Source organism: Stigmatopora nigra, chromosome 23 (genome assembly GCF_051989575.1).
Source record: "Stigmatopora nigra isolate UIUO_SnigA chromosome 23, RoL_Snig_1.1, whole genome shotgun sequence".
Lineage (NCBI taxonomy): Eukaryota > Metazoa > Chordata > Actinopteri > Syngnathiformes > Syngnathidae > Stigmatopora > Stigmatopora nigra.
In genome coordinates this window covers 6564221-6588059 of record NC_135530.1, presented here as the reverse complement: position 1 = coordinate 6588059, position 23839 = coordinate 6564221, and the positions used below count along the sequence as shown (strand labels likewise).

Genomic DNA, 23839 nt, shown 5'->3' with positions numbered 1-23839 from the left:
TTCTCCTGTCCTCCATCCCATTCCCTCCATCCCATTTCTCTGGCGTCACCTGAAAATATTTGCGCTGTGTAGTAGTCGCACACCGCCAAAAAAAAAGATTTCCATAACACTGGCATCTCCATCAGCAGGTTGTCATGGAAGGGTGTGTGGAGCTGAGAACCTCTGCCACACACTCACACCAACACCACACGTCAGCATTGAGTTGGAATTCACACTTTTCTCTGTTGCTATGTAAAAAACTAAACAAAAGGCAAGAACAACAACAACAAAAAATGCATTTTAAAGCGAACGTGTCAACTTTGGCTTGGGAATACGAACAAATCACCAAATTCCCTCCTGCATCCTTCACTCTATCGTCATCCCACTCCATTTCTCACCATGTTTCTACTCTCCCACACACACACACACACACACACACACACACACACACACACACACACACACACACATTGGAGCAGTAGTCATTCTACTTATAGCCTCGCCATAAATCAACCTGTCATTCTCCGTCATGCTGGCTGCATTTTGCTGGTGGGGCTTGTGGCAGACGCACACACACACACACACACACACACACACACATACACACACACACACCTTGAGTGAAGGATGGCAACCGGCAAATCAACACGTAAACACACTAAAACACAACCAGACCAAACAGGGCTTAAATGAATGCAGTATAATAAAAATGAGAGAAAATTTCACAGATGTCTCTTTCGTGACTGGACGTTTGGTGGCCGGTCTTTTGGTCGCCGTATTTTTGGTCGCCGGTCTTTTGGTCGCCGATCAAATGGTGACAGAGAGTGTACTGTTGAAACCAGCTTTCAAAATTATATTCATGAGAGAGAGAGAGTTCAATATCTAAGAGAGATATTTTAATATCTAAGAAAGAGAGAGTTTAATATCTAAGAGAGAGTTTAATATGTAAGAGAGAGAGACTTTAATATCTAAGTAGTTTATATTCCAAGTACTGCTTAATATCTAAGTACTGTTGAAACCAGCTCTCAAAATTATATTCATGAGAGAGTATTATATCTAAGAAAGAGTTTAATATCTAAGTACTCTTTAATATCTAAGAGAGAGGGAGTTTAATATCTAAGTACTGTTTAATATCCAAGAGAGAGAGAGTTTAATATCTAAGTACATTTGACCGGCGACCAAAACACCGGCGACCAAACATCCAGTCATGGTGCCATTGACGTCTGGCGCCGACAATAGTGTGAACAATTCTGGCCAAAAATAAACTCACTCCGCCCACATGAGCTCTATTTGGCACGTATGTGGCCCGCAAAGCAAACTCACTTGGACAGCCCTGTATTAGGCCTTTCCTCCTGGCAGGTGGGAATCCTCCCACCGGACCACCGACGCTTGCCACGTGAAACTCTATCAGCCAAAACTCTCCGTTTTTTGGAGAAAGGGAGAAGTTCTTCTCTGTTTGGACTCCATTTTCCCCCGTTTGTGCATGTGTGTGTACGCGTACGAGGCGAGTAATCCCAGCAGTGTGTGCCTGACTGCTTATGAATTCTCTCTCTGTCTCTCTTTGAGCCCGACAGCCTGAAGGTCTAACCTCCAGTTGAACTCCTCCATTGGCGTTTGTGTTTGCATGCATGTAGCCCGTCGCTACCTCCCACGTGGCGAGGACATACTGTATGTTTGTTTACATTTTCTGAGGCGGACGGATGATTGGAATGTCCCTTCTGTTCATGATGCACTGTTCCTTCCGCTTGCTCGAAAACTGGATTTTTACCTGAGGATGTTCTGATATTTTACCTTGCGAGTCGAATTCAAGTGATCAGATTTTGGATTTTGCCGATCTGCCCATACTGGTACACGGACGTTTGGTCGCCCGGACGTTTGGTTGCTGGACGTCTGATCACAACATGACAGTTTACTGTTGAAATCCGCTCTCAAAATTATATTCATGAGAGAGTTAAATATCTAAATATCTACTGTTGAAACCTGCTCTCAAAATTATTTCTGGGTCGCCCGGGCGACCAAACGTCCGGGCGACCAAACGTCCGGGCGACCAAACGTCCGGGCGACCAAACGTCCGGGCGACCAAACGTCCGGGCGACCAAACGTCCGGGCGACCAAACGTCCGGGCGACCAAACGTCCGGGCGACCAAACGTCCGGGCGACCAAACGTCCGGGCGACCAAACGTCCGGGCGACCAAACGTCCGGGCGACCAAACGTCCGGGCGACCAAACGTCCGGGCGACCAAACGTCCGGGCGACCAAACGTCCGGGCGACCAAACGTCCGGGCGACCAAACGTCCGGGCGACCAAACGTCCGGGCGACCAAACGTCCGGGCGACCAAACGTCCGGGCGACCAAACGTCCGGGCGACCAAACGTCCGGGCGACCAAACGTCCGGGCGACCAAACGTCCGGGCGACCAAACGTCCGGGCGACCAAACGTCCGGGCGACCAAACGTCCGGGCGACCAAACGTCCGGGCGACCAAACGTCCGGGCGACCAAACGTCCGGGCGACCAAACGTCCGGGCGACCAATCATCCGGTCACGGCGCATACTGAGTCCCAATCCCATACCCCGGTAATGTATTACGGAGGACAAAAATATGGCACATCCAGGTGCCTTTTATTCCCCCTAATTTGAACAAAACTATCCAAAATAGTAAGAGGATTATTGTCGCAAACCATGTTTCCTGTAAATCAATTGTGTAATACAAAATATCTACCAATGAGGGAATACTTTAACATGAATGCGGCTCCCCTTTATGTTTGTCGTTTTTCCCTTTAAGGCTACGATGCCTAAGGCCACATTTAAGGGTCATTAAAGGAGCTCTTTGTGTGTATGTGTGTGTGTGTGTGTGTGTGTGTGCACTCCAGGGCAATGGCCCTTCCTCCCATGTCCAGAAAGGAAATACCAAATTACTGAGGCCCCCGCCATCTTTCTCCGTTTCCCTCCATCCCTCTTTTTTTTCTCTCTCGCTCATTCTCCCTCTTTCCCCCGTGGGAGATGTTTCTATTTTTTGACCGCCTATTATTTGTCCATGAGATCTGGCATCCTATTTTTATTGCAAAATAGATGTTACAGGCTGGTATTCGGCAAAAAGCATAGTGGATGTGGCATGCGCTGTACGCTGTACAGGTGCTCAATGTGTACATCTGGGGTGGGCAAACTTTTGGGGACCCGGGGGCCACATTGACAAATTTGACAGACATACGATACATATAAAAAAGTGCATCTGTAAACAGTACAACATAAACAGAAAAAAAGATAAATAAAATAAAAAAACACCAAGAAGCTCAAAAAAGGAATCGTTTGTCTCTAGACCAGGGGTGGGATAACTTTTGGGCCCGGGGGCCACATTGACTTGAACATTTTGACAGATAGGCCGGGTCAGCACAAGATACGATACATATAAAAAAGTGCATCCGTGAACAGTACATGTGAAACATAAACAGAAAAAAAGACTATAGTATTAACATACTCATCACTCATTATTAAAGTAAAAAGTATAAAGTACAAAGTAAAGTAAAAAGGAATGTATTAAGAAATATGAAAATGTCATTTAAAAAATGATAGAGGGGCTGTAAAACACAAAAACAAATAAGAGTGGACAGAACCACTGCCACTGGCTTCCGCGTGACGGCACCATCTTGGAGAAAAACAAAAAAAAAAAAACCTAAATTTTTTTTGGGGAGGACAATGTCGGCGGGCTCGATCAAAAAGCCTGGAGGGCCGTGTGTGGCCCGCGGGCCGTAGTTTGCCCATGTCTGGTGTATACTCTATATGCGTGTGTGTTTTTTTGTGCGTGTGCTGGAAATGTTCCAGGCCGCCCGCCATGCCAGCCAGGCTGAGCGGCAGTCATCCCGCTGGGGTTGGAGGTTTTTCAAGCCGGCCCCCTGCCACCGCTGGCATGCTGGGAAGGAGTAGCGGGGAGGTCAAGCCCACGGGGGTTGAGAGAGGGTGTGCGGGAAGCAGTCGTGACCTCCAAACGGTGGACACCAGAGACGGAGGAGGCGAGGCGAAAATGTGAGAGGAATGATGGGAATTTTTGGCTAGACACCCAACCAATGAAGAGATCTAAGTAGAGCTTGTCGACGGCAATCGGCGTCCAATCCATTTTGGTCCGCCAAGTCAGCCTCTCGCTGTTCGGATAGGTACGGTACCCCCAGGCATGAAACAAACACGGACTACTACTTTGTGCGAACGAGTCGATAGAAGTTGGTGCGCTCCATTTGCTTCCGGTATAAATCATGCACATAAAAAACTGCGCCCAAAGTATTAACATGAAGTAGTACATCCTAGTAGTAGTCGTGTACATGAGCTGCTACTTCGCTCTACTTCATGTATACAAACTAGTACTTCGTGTGAACCAACTATTGAATTGAATGAAATGTAAGGGAGGCCTGCATTTACATGCACTCCCATTCTGGAAAAAATGACTGTACTACTACTACTACTACTACTACTACTAGGGAGGCCTGCATTTACATGCACTCCCTTTCTGGAAAAAATGACTGTACTACTACTACTACTACCTTTTCTGCTTGCTAGTTATTTGCAGTGAGCTGTAAGTGGAACTTTAAAAAAAGACCCATATGGTTCGACTATGTATGCTCGCAGATAGTATGAACTCGCTCACATGAAGTAGTATTTTGTAGTATTAGTCATTGTGGAAACTGCTACTTTGCACTACTGTATTTTCACGACTATAAGGCGCATTATAAGGCACACCCTCAATGAATGACATTTTTTCCATATATAAGGCGCACTGTATTATAAGGCGCACTGGATTATAAAGCGCACTGGATTATAAGGTGCACTGTCCATTTTGGAGAAAGTTTAAGACTTTTAAGTGCGCCTTATAGTCGTGAAAATACGGTACTTTGCGCTACTACGTACTTCATGCATAAAAACCATAAGTCTGTGTGAACAACTACGTCTCTGTGCGATCGATGTTTTGTCGTTGCTATTTATGGTATCAGTTCTACTACTTGTGCTCGCAGGAAGTAGTATTTAGTGGTACAGTAATCCCTTGAATGTCACCGCTTCAATTTTTGCTGTTTTACTACATCACAATATTTTCTGGGGGATTTTTTTTTTCATATTATAATTTTTTTTGTACAAATGTGGAAATCCACGCTGAATCTCACAACGGGAAACCACTCCCCTGTCTTTCGCTTGCTACTAGGACTCAGCACTCAATAAAAACAAAATATATACCGTATTTTCACGACTATAAGGCGCATCGCATTAGGAGGTGCACCCTCAATGAATGACACAAATTTATTTTTTTCTTCGTACATAAAGCACACTGGATTATAAGGCGCCCTGTCTATTTTGGAGAACATTTAAGACTTAAGTGCGCCTTATAGTCCTGAAAATACGGTATATTTTTATAAATAGGGTTGACCCTACCTACTTCATGCACATAAACTAATAGTTTGTGCGTACTAACTACGACTCTGTGCAATCTTTGTTTTATTGTCGCTAGTTACGGTGTCAGTAGCATAGAATATAAACTGGTTAACACAAAATACAGCTTCCTTCACACAAAGTAGTGAAAAAAATGCTATTGCGTAGCTTGAGCAATTTTTTTTGCATTCATGTCATGTCAGCAGCAAATGAGTTGCCAACGATGGAAAAAAAATGGCCTGTGAGAATGAAATCATCTGTGTTTTGATGGGGATTTTCTGGTGCGTGCTTGCATGTGGAGGGAATTGTGTGGGAGGGGGTGTTAAAATGGGGGATTATCAAGGGAGGAGAGGGGTGTTTCTAATGAGGGGGGGGGGACAAGTGTCAAGTGTGGCATTTACACATGTATAAGGGGTGAGGGAGTAGGTCACGCAGATTCACGCTATACGTATGGAGTGACAGGACAGCGTTAGGGCACAAAATCAATGAGGTTGTCCGTCCATGTTTCGCTTGTGTCTTGTTCTTCTTCCCTTGAGTCACATGACTTTAAACCACAGGCAAAGCAGGCCAGCTTCCTCCTTTCTGCAAATAACACCATCTTGTGTCGCTTTTTGCTTGTTTGGTCGTTAGAGGATAAAATATTTATGACGCCGCTCCTTCAGTGAGTCGATGGAACCATGCACCGAGGACGCCAAACATAAAATACCCGCAAGTACCAAGGGAGACGAATGACTTGTTCTGAAAGCGTGCGTTCGTCTCTCTGGGTTTGTGTGGACTAAAACATAAATGACTATTATTTAGGGTTTTTTTTGGTTTGCGTCACTTTTTTGAATGTCGTTCTCTCTTTACTGTATGCTAGAGCTGCCACAAATGAATGATTTTTGATAGATTCATTGGTCACTGATTATTTTTACAAATTGGTCAGGTGCTCGGATGTTTGGTCGCCAGGACGTTTGGTCGCCGGTCGAATGGTGACAGAGAGTTTACTGTTGAAGCCAGCTCTCAAAATTATATCCACGAGAGAGAGTTTAATATCCAAGTAGTGTTTAATATCTAAGTTCATTTGACCGGCGACCAAAAGACTGGCGACCAACCATCTGGTCACGATTGGTCATTAGGTATTTCATTGAGAACTGCACACGTGTGAGAAAAAAATCTTTTTACATAAGTATTAAAAAAAGAGTGCATTGTATTATTTTTTGAAATATGAAGATAAATTGAATAATTTAGAGAAAATTAATAGTGAGTTCATGTTGTTATAGATTTTATATATAATAATAAATAAATAAAATAAAAAGAAAACCAAGAAGCTCAAAAATTGAATCATTTTGTCTCTAGACCAGGGGTGGGCAAACTTTTGGGCCCGGGGGCCACGTTGACTTTAAAAATTTAACAGATGGGCTGGGTCAGCACAAGATACGATACATATAAAAAAGTACATCCGTTAACAGTACATTTGAAAACTTAACAGCAAAAAAGGACTAAAGTATTAACATACTCTTCACTCATCATTCAAGTAAAAAGTATAAAGTACAAAGTCAAGCAAAATGAATGTATTGAGAAATATTAAATTGTCATTTAAAAAAAGATGGAGGGGCTGTAAATCACGAAAAACAAATAAGAGTGGACAGAGCTACTGCCACTGGCTTCCGCGTGATGACGCCATCTTGGGGAAAGAATATATTTGGACAACGTTGGCGGGTCGGATTAAAATGCCTAACGGGCCATATGTGGCCCGCTGGCCGTAGTTTGCTCATGTCTGCTCTAGACAATCAATCGACTATCAAAACAGTTAATTTCTTAATTTATGAGTTGTCGATTAGTCAACTCCTCGTGGTTTGCGCAAAGCCTGGTAACACCAAAACTGCAATGATGTGCGCACACACCCAGTATACATCACACTCCCTCTTCTCACCCACACAAAAGAAGGACAGATACAAGCCACAAAAGACTCACACATACACGCACTTCCACACACATCCACTGGTCTTCAACGCCGTGCTCAGCAAGATCAGATGTCAGCTTCTCTGACACAACACACTCACACCACAACACACATCCCTGGGATTGTATTTTGCTATTCACCATGCTCTGTTTCCTCCTCCCTCTTATGGAATATATACATTTTTAAAGCCTTTCCCACATGCTGCGCACCCTCACGTTTGGGAGAAGTGTTTTCGACACCCGGCGTGCAAAATTTTAAAGAGCGCAAAGATGTTTTTGTGCAGGCATTTAAAAAAAAAAAACACCGGAGATGGAAGAGAAAAAAGGTCCATCACCTCTCTGAGAATGTAAGCAAAGTGTGTTCACAAGAGTACATGCACACATACAAATGGCTCTACACACACATGAATAAATGATGTTTGGAGGAAGGCGGAGTGAACCAGGACACCCCCACGCACACACACACACACACACACACACACACACACACAAAAATGGGAAACACACTTTCCGTATTTTCACGACTATAAGGCGCACCGCATTATAAGGCGCACCCTCAATGAATTACATTTTTCCATATATAAGGTGCACTGTATTGTAAGGCGCTCTGTATTATAAGGCGCACTGTCTATTTTGGAGAAAATTTAAGACTTAAGTGCGCCTTATAGTCGTGAAAATACGGTAATTGTTATTGACTTCCAGGTATGAAGCACTCACTACACAGTCACCTCTAGAGCCAGCCATTGTTGATGTTTTGGATTTTTTAGGGTTGCAGTGGGGGAGGAGCTATATGATGGAAGATTTTGTAAACTAAGATTGCATCTGCATTTTTAACAGTATTGTTTCAGTTCAGGCGTTTGTGTTTTTTTAATATCTGACAGTGGTGGTTTTTGGTTTTTGGTTTTCTGTTTTTTCCATATATAAACCGGCCTGCGAGGCGTTTTAATCCGGCCCGCTGACGTTGCCCAAATGTTTTTTTTCCCAAGATGGCGCCGTCACACAGAAGCCAGTGGCAGTAGCTCTGTCCACTCTTATTTGTTTTTTTTTGTGTTTTACAGCCCCTCTATCTTTTTTTAAATGACATTTTAATATTTATTAATACTTTCCTTTTGACTTTACTTTGTACTTTATACTTTTTACTTGAATGATGAGTGATGAGTATGTTAATAATTTATTTCTTTTTTCTGTTTATGTTTCATATGTATTGTTAACGGATGCAATTTTTTATATGTATCGTATCTTGTGCTGACCCGGCCCATCTGTCAAATTTTTAAAGTCGATGTGGCCCCCGGGCCAAAAAGTTTGCCCACCCCTCGTATAGACGACTGGTAATATAGGATATGTAAATATATACATATATATATATCTATATAAATATATGGAGGCGCGCTCGTTAGATTGTGCCCTAGGCAGTTGTCTACATTGCCTATAGCAAAAACCGGCTCTACTGCAAAACTTGCAGTAAGCACAACCACAGGTTTAACAACAAAAACAAAAGTTTACACACCTCTTTTTTTAAATGTGCCAGTTTTTATATCTTGTAACCTGTCAAAGTCAGTTAGGGAAGCAAAATGAGATCTCCCAAGAAAATCCTCTTCATAAAATAATGAATTTCATTTCACGGAAATATACAGGCGTGATGCACAACATGTCCAATCCTGTTCATCCGTGTCACTTTGACATGTAGTCGGGTTGCAACGACACCACAACAGAGGCGACGGCGTGACAAAAAAAGTCTTGAGCATGCGCAGGAGAATGCACATTAGTCAAAAACGGCGTTAGGTTTAGGATTTAAACATTCCTTTTCATTTACATGTAAACAACGTGCTAAAATTCACCGGCCTTCATGTAAACATGAGCAAGGATGCTGCATTTATTCCTTGTTTCCGTACCAGCCCATTTGTATGTAAATGCTCATCCCAATTGATGGCAAAGGACAGTGAGAGCAGAATGGAGATGCAAAGACGTGCACATGTAGAGGAAAGACACCCCTAAAGTGCAGAAGGGGAGAGAAATGGAGAGAGAATGAGAGAAAGAGAGGGGGCTGGATAGACAGAATAGACGAGCTCAGCAAGAGAGGAAGAGGAGGAGGAGGAGGAGGAGGAGGAGGAGGGTGATTTTGACAGCTCGCAGCCATGACAGCAGCAGAAGGTTGGTTCTGTCTCAATGTGTGTGTATGTGTGTGTCTGTATTCACACAAATAAACAAAGTTTCCCATTCCAAGGGGATTTTAAGCCTCCCTTAAAAAAAAAAAAAAAATCAAAACACTGCATTCTTGTCAGTGTTATGCTAACATCATGTATAGCCACAACTACTATTGTGGAGTTAAATACAAAAAAAAGAAGGAAAAACTGTCAACAACTCCAATTTATTCTCTCCATATCTTATACCGTCTTTTAAATGGATCATTGTTCTAAAAAAAAATGGAATCCCATGTCTGATAAAGTGACAATACATCAATCTGGTGTGTGTTTGCGTTAACAATGTTCCCTAGTGTACCCCCCCTTCCCATATGTGTGGAAGCCCAGTTAAATCAAGTGAACCATGCACTGCATTTGTGTGTATGTACGTGTCAAGGCTTAGGTGCCAAACTAGATCAATATGAGCTGATCAATAGGAGAAGACAGCTAGAAGGACCACAGGGATGACACACACACACATGCAGGCACATACACCTGCATTACACACACTCAAATACACACATACATGCAGGCGCATACACCTTCACCACACACACACACACACACTTCTTTGTATTCCATCCTCAACTCCAGCCTCTTCCCTCCTCCTATGGTGCTTTCATATCTTTCTCTCTGAATCTTGCAAAAAAAACACGATTATTTCTTCACTTTTTTTTTATTTTTTTTCACGCTCTCACCTCCCAATTTGCTCTTGCTTTGATGGAGAATGAGTTTTTTCCCTGATATAAAAAAAAGATGTAAAATACAAGGAATACCCCATTAGATTTCATTGCAAAGACGCATTTTTTACAGTTTATTTTCGCAGCGTCAATTAGCGGTCTAACGTTATGGAGGGTGAGATGTAAGCTTTGTTCGCAGTTCCTGTCAAAATGCGCCTGAAAAACAATAGGATTTTTTTTCTTCGCTTTTTTAGACTATCTCCCTAGCGTTTGGGAAACAGCGTGACACATTTTAAGTAGCAAAAAGGAGGAAAGTTTTTCTTTGTCGACGCTTGAATGACACGTCGGGGCCGCCGCTCGGCAACATCAACATCACACTACGTACTATATAGCTTCTCGGATGAGTGGAACGGCTGCATTTTTTTTTCCTCCAATCAAATATTCAACAGCAGGGCCCGTTGTGTGATTGAAAATGAAGGCCTCATAGTTTGCAAATGAAAGATTTATTTAGCTGGAGCAGTCTTTATTGGGGTTGAAGTAGAAACACACGCACGAGGCAATGTTAACTCCATGGCTTCCATTCGTGGCGATAGGCGTCCATTCATTTTGGATTGGACGTCTATTGCCTTCAATGGCGCTGAAACGGCATCACTTGTTTTTGTTTTTTTTTCACGCAAGATGAGTTTGAGTGGTTTTGTGGCACTCTCTGCGCATCCAATGCCTCAAAAATGTTTGGTCGCTGGACGTTTGGTCGCTTTTGGTCGCTGCTCTTTTGGTCGCCGGTCAAATGGTCCAAATACTGTTTAATATCTAAGTACTGTTTGATATCTAAGTACTGTTTGATATCTAAGTACTGTTTGATATCTAAGTACTGTTTGATATCTAAGTACTGTTTGATATCTAAATTCTGTTGAAAACAGTAGATATTTAGATATTAAACTTTCATGGATATAATTTTGAGAGCTGGTTTCAAGAGTACTTAGATATTAAACAGTACTTAGATGTTAATCAGTACTTTGATGTTAAACAGTACTTAGATATTAAATAGTACTTAGATATTAAACATTACTTAGATATTAAACAGTACTTAGTTATTAAACAGTACTTGGATGTTAAACAGGAATTGGATGTTAAACAGTACTTAGATGTTAAACAGTACTTAGATATTAAACAGTACTTAGATATTGAACTCTCTGTCTCTGTCTCTCTCTCTCTCTCTCTCTCTCTCTCTCTCTCTCTCTCTCTCTCTCTCTCTCTCTCTCTCTCTCTCTCTCTCTCTCTCTCTCTCTCTCTCTCTCTCTCTCTCTCTCTCTCTCTCTCTCTCTCTCTCTCTCTCTCTCTTAGATATTAAACTCTCTCATGAATATAATTTTGAGAGCTGGTTTCAACAGTAAGCTCTCTGTCACCATTTGACCGGCGACCAAAAGACCGGCCAAACTTCCAGTCACGACTTATAGTAATATTCAGTAAGTCAGTCATTTTCCATATACATTTAAAATAGTAAAGTGGTAAAAATGATACATGTCAAACACCAACTAGGCCAAGGGGGAAAAAAAACTAAGTTATAGACATCTTAACACTAGAATATGATTGATATGCTATCAGCAGTTTTGGACCAGGAGCAGTACGATGAATTGAATTACAGCATGATGTTATTCAGTCCTTTTACATACTACATTTCCAAAGTAGAATATCATAGAATGCTGGAAAACACACTCCCGACATTTCAATTCATTAGCATAAACCACCCGAATGAACAGATTAATCCAAATATTTCCAAGTTTCCCATCAAATTTAAAGCCACACCAAAGAACTTGACAGGCTGAATGTCCCGCCTTAACCCCCCCTTACCCCCTACCGTTCCCAGGAGGGGCCAAGGGGGGACTTCAAAGTCCGCTATAACTCGGTGACACCTCAGCACCAGGTGCCGGCTCCAAGAAAATGGAGGGAGGAGGAAGAGGGAGTGAAAAATCCCCAGCATTGAAAGGACAAAATTAAAAAAAACATATAAAATAAGATGGAGAAATTAAAGCTGCTTATGACATTAAATGGAAACAAGCGGAAAGCTAAAAATGGAACGCAGAGAGCCACGGGCGGACGTCACAGCAGACAGAACGAGTTTTTTTGGGTGGGGGAGGTGCGGCAATGGGGGTGCTTGGGGCTTCTCAGTTGCACCACGCTGCTAATGCCCCCCTCAACGCTTTGTTGTCAAGAAATCCAGGCACAACCCCCCCAAACACACTTTTTTTTTAATGGCGTACTGCTTCTTTAATGGTAAGCAGTAAAAGTCTACCACCCTCGCCCGACAGGAAGTGTGACGATGCTGGTGACGCGATCACACGCACACCACAAAGTTCAAATGGCAGCGTTTACGCCAGGGGTAGGAAACCTATGGCTCGGGAGAAGTATGTGGCTCTTTTGATGGGTGTATATGGCTCTCTGCTAACCTGTGTGGTAAAATATGGGTATCGCTGGTGAAAGACCTAAGTCCCGAACGCATCAATGGTATGACTGGACGTTTGGTCGCCAGCCTTTTGGTCGCCGGTCAAATGGTGACAAAGAGTTTATTGTTGAACCAGCTCTCAAACTTATAACCATCAGAGAGTTTAATATCTAAGTACTGTTTCATATCTAAGTACTGTTTCATATCTAAGTACTGTTTCATAATATAAGTACTGTTTCATGTCTAAGTACTGTTTCATATCTAAGTACTGTTTCATATCTAAGTACTGTTTCATATCTAAGTACTGTTTCATATCTAAGTACTGTTTCATATCTAAGTACTGTTTCATATCTAAGTACTGTTTCATATCTAAGTACTGTTTCATATCTAAGTACTGTTTCATATCTAAGTACTGTTTCATATCTAAGTACTGTTTCATATCTAAGTACTGTTTCATATCTAAGTACTGTTTCATATCTAAGTACTGTTTCATATCTAAGTACTGTTTCATATCTAAGTACTGTTTCATATCTAAGTACTGTTTCATATCTAAGTACTGTTTCATATCTAAGTACTGTTTCATATCTAAGTACTGTTTCATATCTAAGTACTGTTTCATATCTAAGTACTGTTTCATATCTAAGTACTGTTTCATATCTAAGTACTGTTTCATATCTAAGTACTGTTTCATATCTAAGTACTGTTTCATATCTAAGTACTGTTTCATATCTAAGTACTGTTTCATATCTAAGTACTGTTTCATATCTAAGTACTGTTTCATATCTAAGTACTGTTTCATATCTAAGTACTGTTGAAACCAGCTCTCAAAATTAGATTCATGAGAGAGAGGTTAATTTCTAAATATCTACTGTTTTTACCATTACTTAGATATTAATAAGTACTTCGATATTAAACTCTCTCTCTCATGAATATAATTTTGAGAGCTGGTTTCAACGGTAAACTCTGTCACCATTTGATCGGCGACCAAACGTCCGGTCACCGACCAATGGGAGTGTTATGCTGAATCTGTGGTGCTGACATGATCTCTAACACATTTTTAATCATACATTTTCTTCATTAGACTCTTCTGCATGCATCCTCTCATTGATTCTCATTGATTAGCAACAGCTCAAAATGTTCTCAATAGAATTCAGGCACTTTTTCTTTTATTTTCAAAGTGGTGAAATGATTAATAAATGCAAAAATTTTCATGTACTTTTACATTTAAATTCTGAGTATAACTCTCAAGGAATATAGTTTGAAAATATAAATTCTTTATGGCTCTCTTCGTCAAAAAGGTTCCCGACCCCTGCTTTACGCTATGAACACATTTTTATTAGGCCGCTTTCCCCCCACCCGCGCGACCTACATGCGGGAAAAGTCGGGGGGACTTTTGTCTAATTCGGGGACCGAGCCCGAGGAAGGTACGGCTTCCAAATCTTGTCAGTGGAGTCGTTCGCCGGAGTGCGTTTGCGTGTCTTTTTAAATAGACTCACGCTGAGAGCCGGATACGTTCCGCCGGCGTAAGGCTCTTCTGCCGCTCGCTTTTGATCGCGACAGCGCATTTTGCCGGAAACCAGCGCAAACTCTAACATAAAAGAAATAGTTAGGAAATTGAAAATTGGAGCTCAGAGTAGACTGTTAGCCCCGTAGTGAGGTCGGCCTTTGCGATGCGCCCGTAAATGTGTTGCACCGGCGATAGGATGGGAATATTTTGCAGCAGGGCACCACTTCTTGAGGTCAAAGGTCACCTTGTGTCTCTGGTAGAAGACCTCATGGGCGGAAAATTTGCTGTCTAATGAGGTGATTCGGCGGGTGGTGACTTTTTTTTTAGCAATTCAGAAAAAATGACCTTAAATGAAAATGAATGGGTGCTATGTCAAGAGTCAGTGAGCTTCAAATGTCTCACTTTTTGACCAATTTAAGCCTTGTAAGAGCCACCAGGTTAGAAAACATCCTTATACAGACGCTCCCCTACTTATGAACATTCAACTTATGAACATCGATACATAAAATGTCTGCAAATTGCGTTTATGTCGAAAAATGTTGGTAAGTTCGATTTTGTATTGCGCGCCTTTTTCCGAGTAGTGCTTCTTTCTGCCGCTAATACCGACGCCTGGCGCTGTGAGAACTCTGCTCACCCAGCATCCACCTTCCTCTGCCCAGTTTGTTACAGTGCGGAAGTGCGTGACCTTTTTAATTTCTATCATTAAATATCTGGTGCATCCATTATTCAATATGGTTGGTGAAAATCGAAAGGCTGAAAAGTGAGGGAGGTGCAAGGAAGAGGCAAGGCATTTCATTTCAAACTCAAGTGGCAATAATAAAAAAGCTTGGTGCGCATGAGAAAGTGGTGAGCGTTGCACGGGAATACAACTTGAATCGTTCGACCGTCAGTAACATTTATGAACAGAAAGAAGGACCCAAATATTGAAAGTTGCAAAACAATTCAATGATGCAATACAGTGCTACTGCATCATTTATGATGAAAAAAAAGAAGAAAACTGCAATCGTCATTAGAGAGCTTCTTTCGGCCCGTTTCTCGTAAATCTAATGTATGTATACAGTAGTTTATGAATCCTCTCCATGATATTCAATGTTTTTTTTCAGTACAAACCAATGTTGGTTACTTATACAAGCCTTAAACATACAAATGCACTTGTATAAACCTTCAATATACTTATATAGGTCTTAAACATAAATTATAATACAAATTATAGCATTGAATCAACTTCAATTTGAACAATTTCAACTTATGAACAATTTCAACTTATGAACAATTTCAACTTTTAAACAATTTCAACTTTTGAACAATTACAACTTTTGAACAATTACAACTTTTGAACAATTACAACTTATGAACAATTTCAACTTATGAACAATTTCAACTTATGAACACTTTCAACTTACGAACAATTTAAACTTATGAACAGTTTCAATTTATGAACAAGTGCTCGGAATCTAACTCGTTCGTAAGTAGGGGAGCGTCTGTAAAGTTATTGTTTATCCACTTAATTCCAAAGAAATTGCTTTCCCTTTGCATTGGCCAGTTGCTTTAAAATAGCGCATGTTGCTCTGACTCGGTTGTTTACGTCACTTCCCACCTCAGCTTATCTCCTCTTTTAGGAGATAGCGTGACCTTTTAAGGGGGAAGGTTTGCGAGATACTCATTCTGTGAAATATGAGGCGATGGCCCCAAGGTAATTAGCTTATCTTGTTATCGAGGCCAAAACAAGAATACCTAAAGAAGAAAAAAATAGGTAAAAAAATGTTCTTCTATTGGTATCTAGCGAGACATTGCATCGCACAGTTTACTTTTACAGCAACGCATATTAAAATAGGTTGTTTACGTGATTTATTCAGCGGGGGCCGTCGCGGCGAACGGCGACTTGGCGCTCGGCGGCCGACCACCCGGCCGTCGCCTCTTTTATTTACACTTGTAATCAAACATAATAGTTGACGAGGCGCCGTAAAAAAGGAGGCTGCGTTAAAGCTGTCATTGCCGTTATTAGCCAGCAGAGTTACACGTTCCGCCGTCTGCCGCGCGGCTGCGATCGATGGCGGCAAAAGGGACGGCGGCAAAAGGGATGGCGGCCAGATTGAAATCCGGACTGACCCAAAAGACTGAAACGACCCAATTTCACATTTACTTAATATAATAACGATTTCAATCTCATATTTTTATGCCTTTTTTCTCCTAATATTACTTATATTTCCTAATATTACTGATATTTCCTAATATTACTTATATTTCCTAATATTACTTATATTTCCTAATATTACTGATATTTCCTAATATTACTGATATGTCCTAATATTACTTATATTTCCTAATATTACTTATATTTCCTAATATTACTTATTTCCTAATTACTTATATTTCCTAATTACTTGTATTTCCTAATATTACTTGTATTTCCTAATATTACTTGTATTTCCTAATATTACTTGTATTTCCTAATATTACTTGTATTTCCTAATATTACTTGTATTTCCTAATAGTACTTGTATTTCCTAATAGTACTTATATTTCCTAATATTACTTGTATTTCCTAATAATACTTGTATTTCCTAATTACTTATTTCCTAATATTACCTGTATTTCCTAATATTGCTTGTATTTCCTAATATCAGTGATATTTACTAATATGACACAAAAAGTAGTTATGAGTTTAAACAGACTTGTTAATTAGCCAAAATTTGGAACTCTTGACATTAAACAACTTTCGGTTCTTGTTTGTTAAAATTAAAAAAGGCAACAAGGTGACTTTAGTGTCAGTATGTTCTGAAATATCTTTCGCAATATTACAATTTTAACCTTGTCGTGTTACAATAGACTATTACAACTTTCGTCTTGTAATATTTGGACTTTTCTCTGGGAAGATTACAATATATGACGTTTTGGTGGATAACTTTGTTGGGAAACATTGCGTTAGATTAGCCATGGGCAAACTACGGCCCACGGGCCATATACAGCCCGTTAGGCTTTTTAATCCGGCCCGCCGATGTTGTCCAAATATTTTTTTCCCCAAGATGGCGCCATCACTCGGAAGCCAGTGGCAGTAGCTCCGTCCACTCTTTGTTTTTCGTGTTTTACAGCCCCTCTAACATTTTTTAAATGGCATTTTAATATTTCTTAATAGTACATTTCTTTTTACTTACCTATTACTTTATACATTTTACTTTAATGATGAGTGATGAGCATGTCAATACTTTAGTCCTTTTTTTCTGTTTATGTTTCATATCTACTGTTAACGGATGCACTTTTTTATATGTATCGTACCTTGTGATGGCTGACCCGCCCCATCTGTCAAATTTTCAAAGTCAATGTGGTCCCCGTGCCCAAAAGTTTGCCCACCCCTGCGCCAGATTCAAGGTTTGATCTCTTCCACCCTATTGTAATTGAATGGATATATCGATCTCCAAGTGGAGGTGTGGGTTCAAATCCCAATCCTGACAGGATTTTTAAGAAGTACTAATATCGTTCAATGACTCAAAATGGCCGGTAGGCGGGCGGTTCATTATGATTCATATGGCAAAGAAAATTTTCACATCATAAATTAGATAATAAAATCAGTATTAGTTAATGCATGTGATATTGGTGTTGCTACGTCAGGATTGCCGAGTGGTCTAAGCTCCGATCCCATTTTAATTCTTCTTAATACATTCCTTGTTTACTTTACTTTGTACTTTATACTTTTTACTTGAATGATGAGTGATGAGTATATTAATACTTTAGTCCTATTTTTCTGTTTATGTTTCATATGTACTGTTAACAGATGCACTTTTTTTATATGTATCATATCTTGTGGTGAACTGGCCCATCTGAATTTTTTTTAAAGTCAATGTGGCCCCCGGGCCGAAAAGTTTGCCCACCCCTGGTCTAAATGCTTTGAATGATGGTGTGGAATGTTAAAAAGAAGTGTGTGTGGGGGGTGAAAGGCGAGTGGGGGGTGTCTCCCGGCTGGCCCAAGTTGTGGTATGCGTGACTGAACAAGAGGGAAAAGAGGAGCGAGGCGACCGCCCCCCTCCCCTTGGGTCGAAGCTGCCTTTCTAACTTCCCAAAGCACAATGGCAAGTGACCCCTCTGTGTGTGTGCATGGCGTCGCAATCTTAAAATCTCCCGTCTAAAAAATCACAAAGGAGAAGGGGGGAAAAAACTCCCTTACAAATGATAGAAAAGTAATTGATGGGAAAAAAATGAGCGTTGGATAATCACGGAGTTGCTAGCTTGCTCTGGAGTCTGGCTTTGGTTGCTTAATTACAAAGGCGATGTGGCCGAATCAAGGCATCCATTTTGAGTGCGCTCATAAATAATAAAACAACACAACAGATTTTTCCTCTCCTCAGAATGAAAGGCGAGTGAGCGAGGATGATGCTGATGGGGTTGGGAGGGTCTCGCTTTTTCATAGGATGGCAAAATATGCTAATTCTGGCAAATATAAATACACAAACATGTGTGTGTATATATATATAATGTGTATATGTGTGTGTATGTGTATATGTGTGTGTATGTGTGTATATGTGTGTGTATGTGTATATGTGTGTGTATGTGTGTATATGTGTGTATGTATGTATATATATATATATATATATATATATATATATATATATATATATATATATATATATATATATATATATATATATATATATATATATATATATATATATATATATATATATATATATATATATATATATATATATATATATATATATATATATATATATATATATATATATATATATATATATATATATACATGCATATATATATATACACATGCATATATATACATATATATATATACACATGCATATATATACATATATATATATATATATATATATATATATATATATATATATATATATATATATATATATATATATATATATATATATATATATATATATATATATATATATATATATATATATATATATATATATATATATATATATATATATATATATATATATATATATATATATATATATATATATATATATATATACACATACATACATACATACATACATATATATATATATATATATATATATATATATATATCTATATCTCTCTCTCTCTCTCTCTCTCTCTCTCTCTCTCTCTCTCTCTCTCTCTCTCTCTCTCTATATATATATATATATATATATATATATATATATATATATATATATATATATATATATATATATATATATATATATATATATATATATATATATATATATATATATCAGCAACACGGTTATTTATTAACATATTTATTCATGAATTTATTTATTAACTTATTACCTATCAATTTATGTCTAAAATGTCTTTTTCTGTGTCTGTATTCTCACCCTCTTGCTACTGTGACAACAAAATTTACCGAATACGAGCTAAAATCAAGTTATCCAATCCAATCAAAATGTGTAATAAATAAAATCAACACAAAAGGCACTTTGGCTTTATTATATAAATATCTTTAATTGTTTTTTGCTCGTAAGAATATAAAACATTTTAAGTTTGGAATTCTGCATGTTGTTAATTCAGCTTTACAAACAATATACACATCTTTTTTCTTCTTCTTCTTCAGCCATTTTCAGCAGGACACACATAATATCCGTTTATCAAGCAGGTCATTGCATCACATGGAAGTGAAGGCGCACACGTGGGCCCCCAAAAAGACACCACGGCATGCGCCAGCTTGGGAATTGAATCGATTGCTACTTATTCCAAGCGTATTTAATTATTATTTTTTTAATCTGGGGAGGGAGCAGGTCTATCTTCTTCCCCAAAAAAAAGACAGAATCCCTATTCATTTCAATTGATTTAAAAGAAGGGTGAAAAATACCAACCAAAAAAACAAATAAAAATCACTTCAATTTGAAGCAACATTCACTACGGTTACCCCCCATTTGCGCTCCTTTCCACCTTTGGATTGAGATACCTGAAGTTTCCCTACTTTTTCGAAGCGCGTTTTGATTGGAAAAGGACAAATTACACTTGTGCAATTTGTGTTTCAACTTTGCATAAAGCGCCAGTTTAAGATGATCAGAAGATTGCAAATGGTTTCTCCAGTTTCCAAATAGTTGGGGGGGGGGGGGGGTAGGTTCTTGGAGAAAAGAATAGAGGGAGTTTAATGGGGGAGGGGGGCCACACACGGTCCCTCTAGGCACATTTTCTCCCCATTTGCCGCTCTTCCTTCTTTCTTTTCAAGAAAAAAAAGAGCGTACATAGAGGTAGCCCAATGTTTTGTTGTTTGTTTGTTTTTTTGAAGCCTTGGCAAAGGAAAAGTTTGGCGCCAACGTTAAGAAATTGCATGTAGGACATGAAAACTCAATATGAGATCAGTTTTTTTTTTTTTTTTTAAGCGGCTTCTTCCCAGAGAAAGCGGAAATCATCTAACTTTCTCGCTCTCGGTCATTTGCCAGAGTCCCAAGTTAAGAACTTTAAGGCAAGGCAGCTGTGTGATCCTTTCCAGCCCCCTCTTGGTGATCTTAGTACATCCGTACAGGTCGATGCCGGCCAATTGGGTCAAATGGTCAGCGATGAGCTCCAGGCCTTTGTCGGTGATCCGTACACACTGTCCGATATTCAGCGTCCTCAACTCGTGCATCTGTCGTACCATACGATTGATGCCGTCGTCCGAGATGTGACAGGAGCAGAGCGATAACGACTTGAGCCGGTAGAGCCCCTGCGCGATATAGGCCAACGTTTGGTCTCCGATCTTGTCGCAGAAAGACACGTCCAACCCTGACAGGCGTAGGGTACCCATAGCCAGGTGCATGGCGCCTGTATCGCTGATATTGTCGCAGGAACGTAAATTCAAGCTCCACAGGGAGGTCATGTGCGAAAGGTGGATCATCCCAGCGTCGGAGATACCTCCGCAGAAGCTGAGGTTGAGTACCCGTAGCTTGAAGAGTCCCTTAGAGATGTGCTTGAGGGATAGGTCGCTCAGCTTCTGGCAGTCCTGCAGAGTCAGATGCTCAAGGCTTAGACAACCCTGGGCGGCGTTGCGGGTCATGCCGGCTAAGTGCCCGATACCCACGTCCGAGACGTGGCGGCAGGAACGTAGGTTGAGGCTTTTGAGTCTCTGCAAGCCCCAGGCAACTAAGAGCAAGCCAGTGTTGGTGATGTTACTGCAGCCACCAAGCTCCAGCACCTCCAAGTTCTTCAGGTGCTGGGCAATCCGGCTTAAACTGGAGTCGGTGATCTGCTTGCACAAGCTCAGGTTGAGAACTCGAAGTGAAGGGATGTCCTGCACGAAAGCGTGGCCCAAACCATTGTCGGTTAGGTTGTAACAGCCTGACAGGTTGAGGGATTCGATATTGGGCATCCCTTGGATCACGTAACTCAAACTACGTCGTAGGGATAAAATCTGGACCCTCCGGATGCCCCTGGCCTGGAGGCTGGGGAAGAGTGAAGGGTTGGCCCGCCTTAGGTGCAGTTTAGCCTCCACCCCCCTCCACACTGACTTGTGATAGGACGCGTCTCTCCAAGCCGCGCACACTTGGGCTACCCTGCCTTTGTCCCTCACGTCCAGATAACTGAAAATCATGGCCAAAATTTCCGGGAAGAGGCACGAAACGTGCGTCTCCATTGTTTTTCAAAACCCAGGCATATAAGAATTAATACTCCACACACCCACCTCCAAGAAAAGCAACAAAAAACAGGGGGGAAAAGTAGCAACAGTCCCGGCTGACCTCCGCCTCGCCTCTGTTAAAAAAAAAACTCCCCCCGTAACACCCTCCCTCCCTCCCACCCTCCCTCGCTCACCCCTCAAAAAAGCCCAACCGACTTTTCTTTCCTGGCGCTCCAAGTGCGCGCAATCGATCCAACTCTTGAACCGGCGTGCTGGCGCAGTCACATTTGAAAAGAAGGCAAAAAGAACCCGTAAAAGCGCTTAATCCAACCTCCACCAAAAAAAGAGGAGGAAAAGGGAGCAAAAGCAAGAAGAAGAAGAAGAAGAAGGAGGAGAAGAAGAAGAAGAAGGAGGAGGAAGAGAGGAGGAAACAGCGTCAAGCTCTCCACTCCTCTCGCTCTCTCCCTCCCTCACACGACGCGTCCCTCAATGTCTTCTCGCCGCAAAAAGGCGTCCACTCGCGGATCCAGACGGTCGTGCATCTTTAGAAGCGGAAAAAAACAGTCAGGACAAAATGAAAGACTCCAAGGACTTGTTCCATGGCCGGCACAACACAAGCTCCAGAGTGGTGGGATTGAGCGTGGAAGGCGAGGGGCGTCCTGCACTCCCAGCCGCCTTTGTCTGCTCTTTTCAAACCGACTTGCCAGGGACGCCAGCATTATGCACAATCCCGAGGGGGGGAATCATGTCGATATCAATTCAGACGTTTTTTAACAAAACCCCAATATTCACCCTTTCAACAACAACGTACGATAGATTTAGGCGTTCCTGTGTAATAATAGGCTATATTACTCGTTAATAACGAAATGACGCGTCACTGGCTTCATTTTCCGAGATGAATCACCCCTCCCCATGTTGAGCAGTTGGTATATCCCGCCTCAGCTGGAACGGTGCGAACAGTTTCCCTTGGAAACCAACTTCTTACAATTCAGTTCACTCTGGGCTTTAACCCTTTAAGCGGACCACACAGGAAACAGCAAAGTCAACTGGAGAAGTCTATTCACTTTTCTTACTTGGCTGACACCCTTTTGTGTCTTTCCTTTTGCTGCAGTGAGGGGAAATCCCCCTGCAAAGTGAGCGCATGACAGTACAGTTCTATTGAAAGGGTACACACATCATTCATTGTCATTGATTGTTGAACAAAAACGGTGGCGTAACTAATGTAGACAGACAAGAAAAAGAAAAAAAATGCTATATACTATTGTTTTTCATTAAGGTTTCAGATTAAATACAGTAAATCCTGTTCTTTATTTAAAAACTTTACTTTTTCTGGCTGTTATCAGAATGAAAGAGTTTATTATATCAAAAAATAAAATTGCCGGATTAGAAAAATAAACAAATGAATTGCATTTTATGAAACAGCTCATTTGGCTTTAATCAGATTTTTAAAAAATATTTATTTATATATTTTTAATGATCTTTTTGCATAAATGCAATTGAGTTGATTTTATGATAATACCTCTGCCTTTGTATTTTATTTTAAGACTAATATTCACTTTTATAATAGCGCTACAACAGTGTCATTTCCAGATTTTATATTAAATTATATTGCACATTGCATGCTTCTACCTTTTATGAATTAAACCATGTTACTCCTCCCAAGAAAGTCTGTTATGGCGTAAAATAAATTCCCGGTAAAACATACTTGGGCAAACTACGGCCCCTGAGCCACATACGGCCTTTTAATCCGGCCTGCTGACTTTGTCCAAATAATGTTTTTTTTTTTAAAAATTTCCCCAAAATGGCGCCGTCACGCGAAAGCCAGTGGCAGTAGCTCTGTCCACTCTTATTTGTTTTTCGTGTTTTTCAGCCCTTCTTTTTCTAAATTACATTTTAATATTTCTTAATACATTCCTTTTTACTTTACTTTGTACTTTTTACTTGAATGATGAGTGATGAGTATGTTAATACATTAGTCCCCTTTTTTATGTTTATATTTCATATGTACTGTTAACGGATGCACTTTTTTATATGTATTGTATCTTGTGCTGACCTGGCCCATCTGTCAAAATTTTAAAGTCAATATGGCGCCCGGGCCCAATAGTTTGCCCACCCCTGCCCTAAGAA

General features: G+C 40.5%; 2 protein-coding genes across 2 annotated transcripts in view; one reads left to right on the top strand and one right to left on the bottom strand.

Annotated features, from left to right (window-relative positions):
* Positions 1-23839, top strand: part of wnt5b (wingless-type MMTV integration site family, member 5b) — a 56836-nt gene that overhangs the window by 7714 nt on the left and 25283 nt on the right. The gene's annotated exons all lie outside the window — the stretch shown is intronic.
* fbxl14b (F-box and leucine-rich repeat protein 14b) lies at positions 20393-21855 on the bottom strand. The gene has a single exon (XM_077710081.1). The coding sequence runs from the start codon at positions 21728-21730 to the stop codon at positions 20528-20530; it is 1203 nt and encodes a 400-aa protein (XP_077566207.1). The 5' UTR covers positions 21731-21855; the 3' UTR covers positions 20393-20527.